General features: G+C 68.4%; 1 protein-coding gene across 1 annotated transcript; it reads right to left on the minus strand.

Moving 5' to 3' along the window:
- Positions 1–26: 26 nt before the first annotated feature.
- On the minus strand, positions 27–258 carry MNEG_16266 (hypothetical protein; the record flags this gene model as incomplete). Its single annotated transcript, XM_014035264.1, has 1 exon — positions 27–258. A coding segment is annotated over one exon (232 nt), but the record flags the coding sequence as incomplete, so codon positions are not given.
- Positions 259–586: the final 328 nt, after the last annotated feature.

Consider the following 586-nt stretch of genomic DNA (forward strand, 5'->3'; position numbering starts at 1 on the left):
CGCCGCGGGCGCGGCCGCGGCACCACCGGCGGGTGCGGCGGGCGCCTCCAGGGAGGCCTCGAGCTGGGCCAGCTGCTCGTCGGTGGAGGACGGCGGCCGCGGCGGCGCGGCGGAAGCCGCGGGGGCGGGGCTGAGGACGGAGTCTGGCAGCGCGTCGAGGGCCGCGCGGCGCGGGGCCGTGGCGGCGGCGGGCTTTGAGGGCTTTGCTGTGTCCAAGTCGCCGGTGAGGGCGTCCTGGGTCTGTGCCTGTTGATGCATGTGCGCATGCGTGAAGTTTTGTATGTGTGTGGGGGGCGGGCACGCGCGTGCACATGTGCCTGTGTGTGTATGTGCACGTGTGTTTGTGTGTGTGTGTGCGTGTGTGTGTGTGTGTGTGTGTGTGAGTGTGTGTGTGTGAGTGTGTGTGTGTGTGCGCACGCGTGCAAGCGCGCGTGTTGTGCTCAGTAAATCCGCAAGACACATGTGCTATCGCACAGCCAGTTGTCTACTCTTGCGCTGCTGCTATCTGCTCGCAGCGTACGCCGATCACCGCAGCCCGGGCAACACGCTGCAGCCTCCTCGTGCCGCCAGCGGCCCGCTCCCACCC

The sequence above is a fragment of the Monoraphidium neglectum genome (genome assembly GCF_000611645.1).
Source record: "Monoraphidium neglectum strain SAG 48.87 unplaced genomic scaffold scaffold06178, whole genome shotgun sequence".
In the NCBI taxonomy this organism is placed as follows: domain Eukaryota; kingdom Viridiplantae; phylum Chlorophyta; class Chlorophyceae; order Sphaeropleales; family Selenastraceae; genus Monoraphidium; species Monoraphidium neglectum.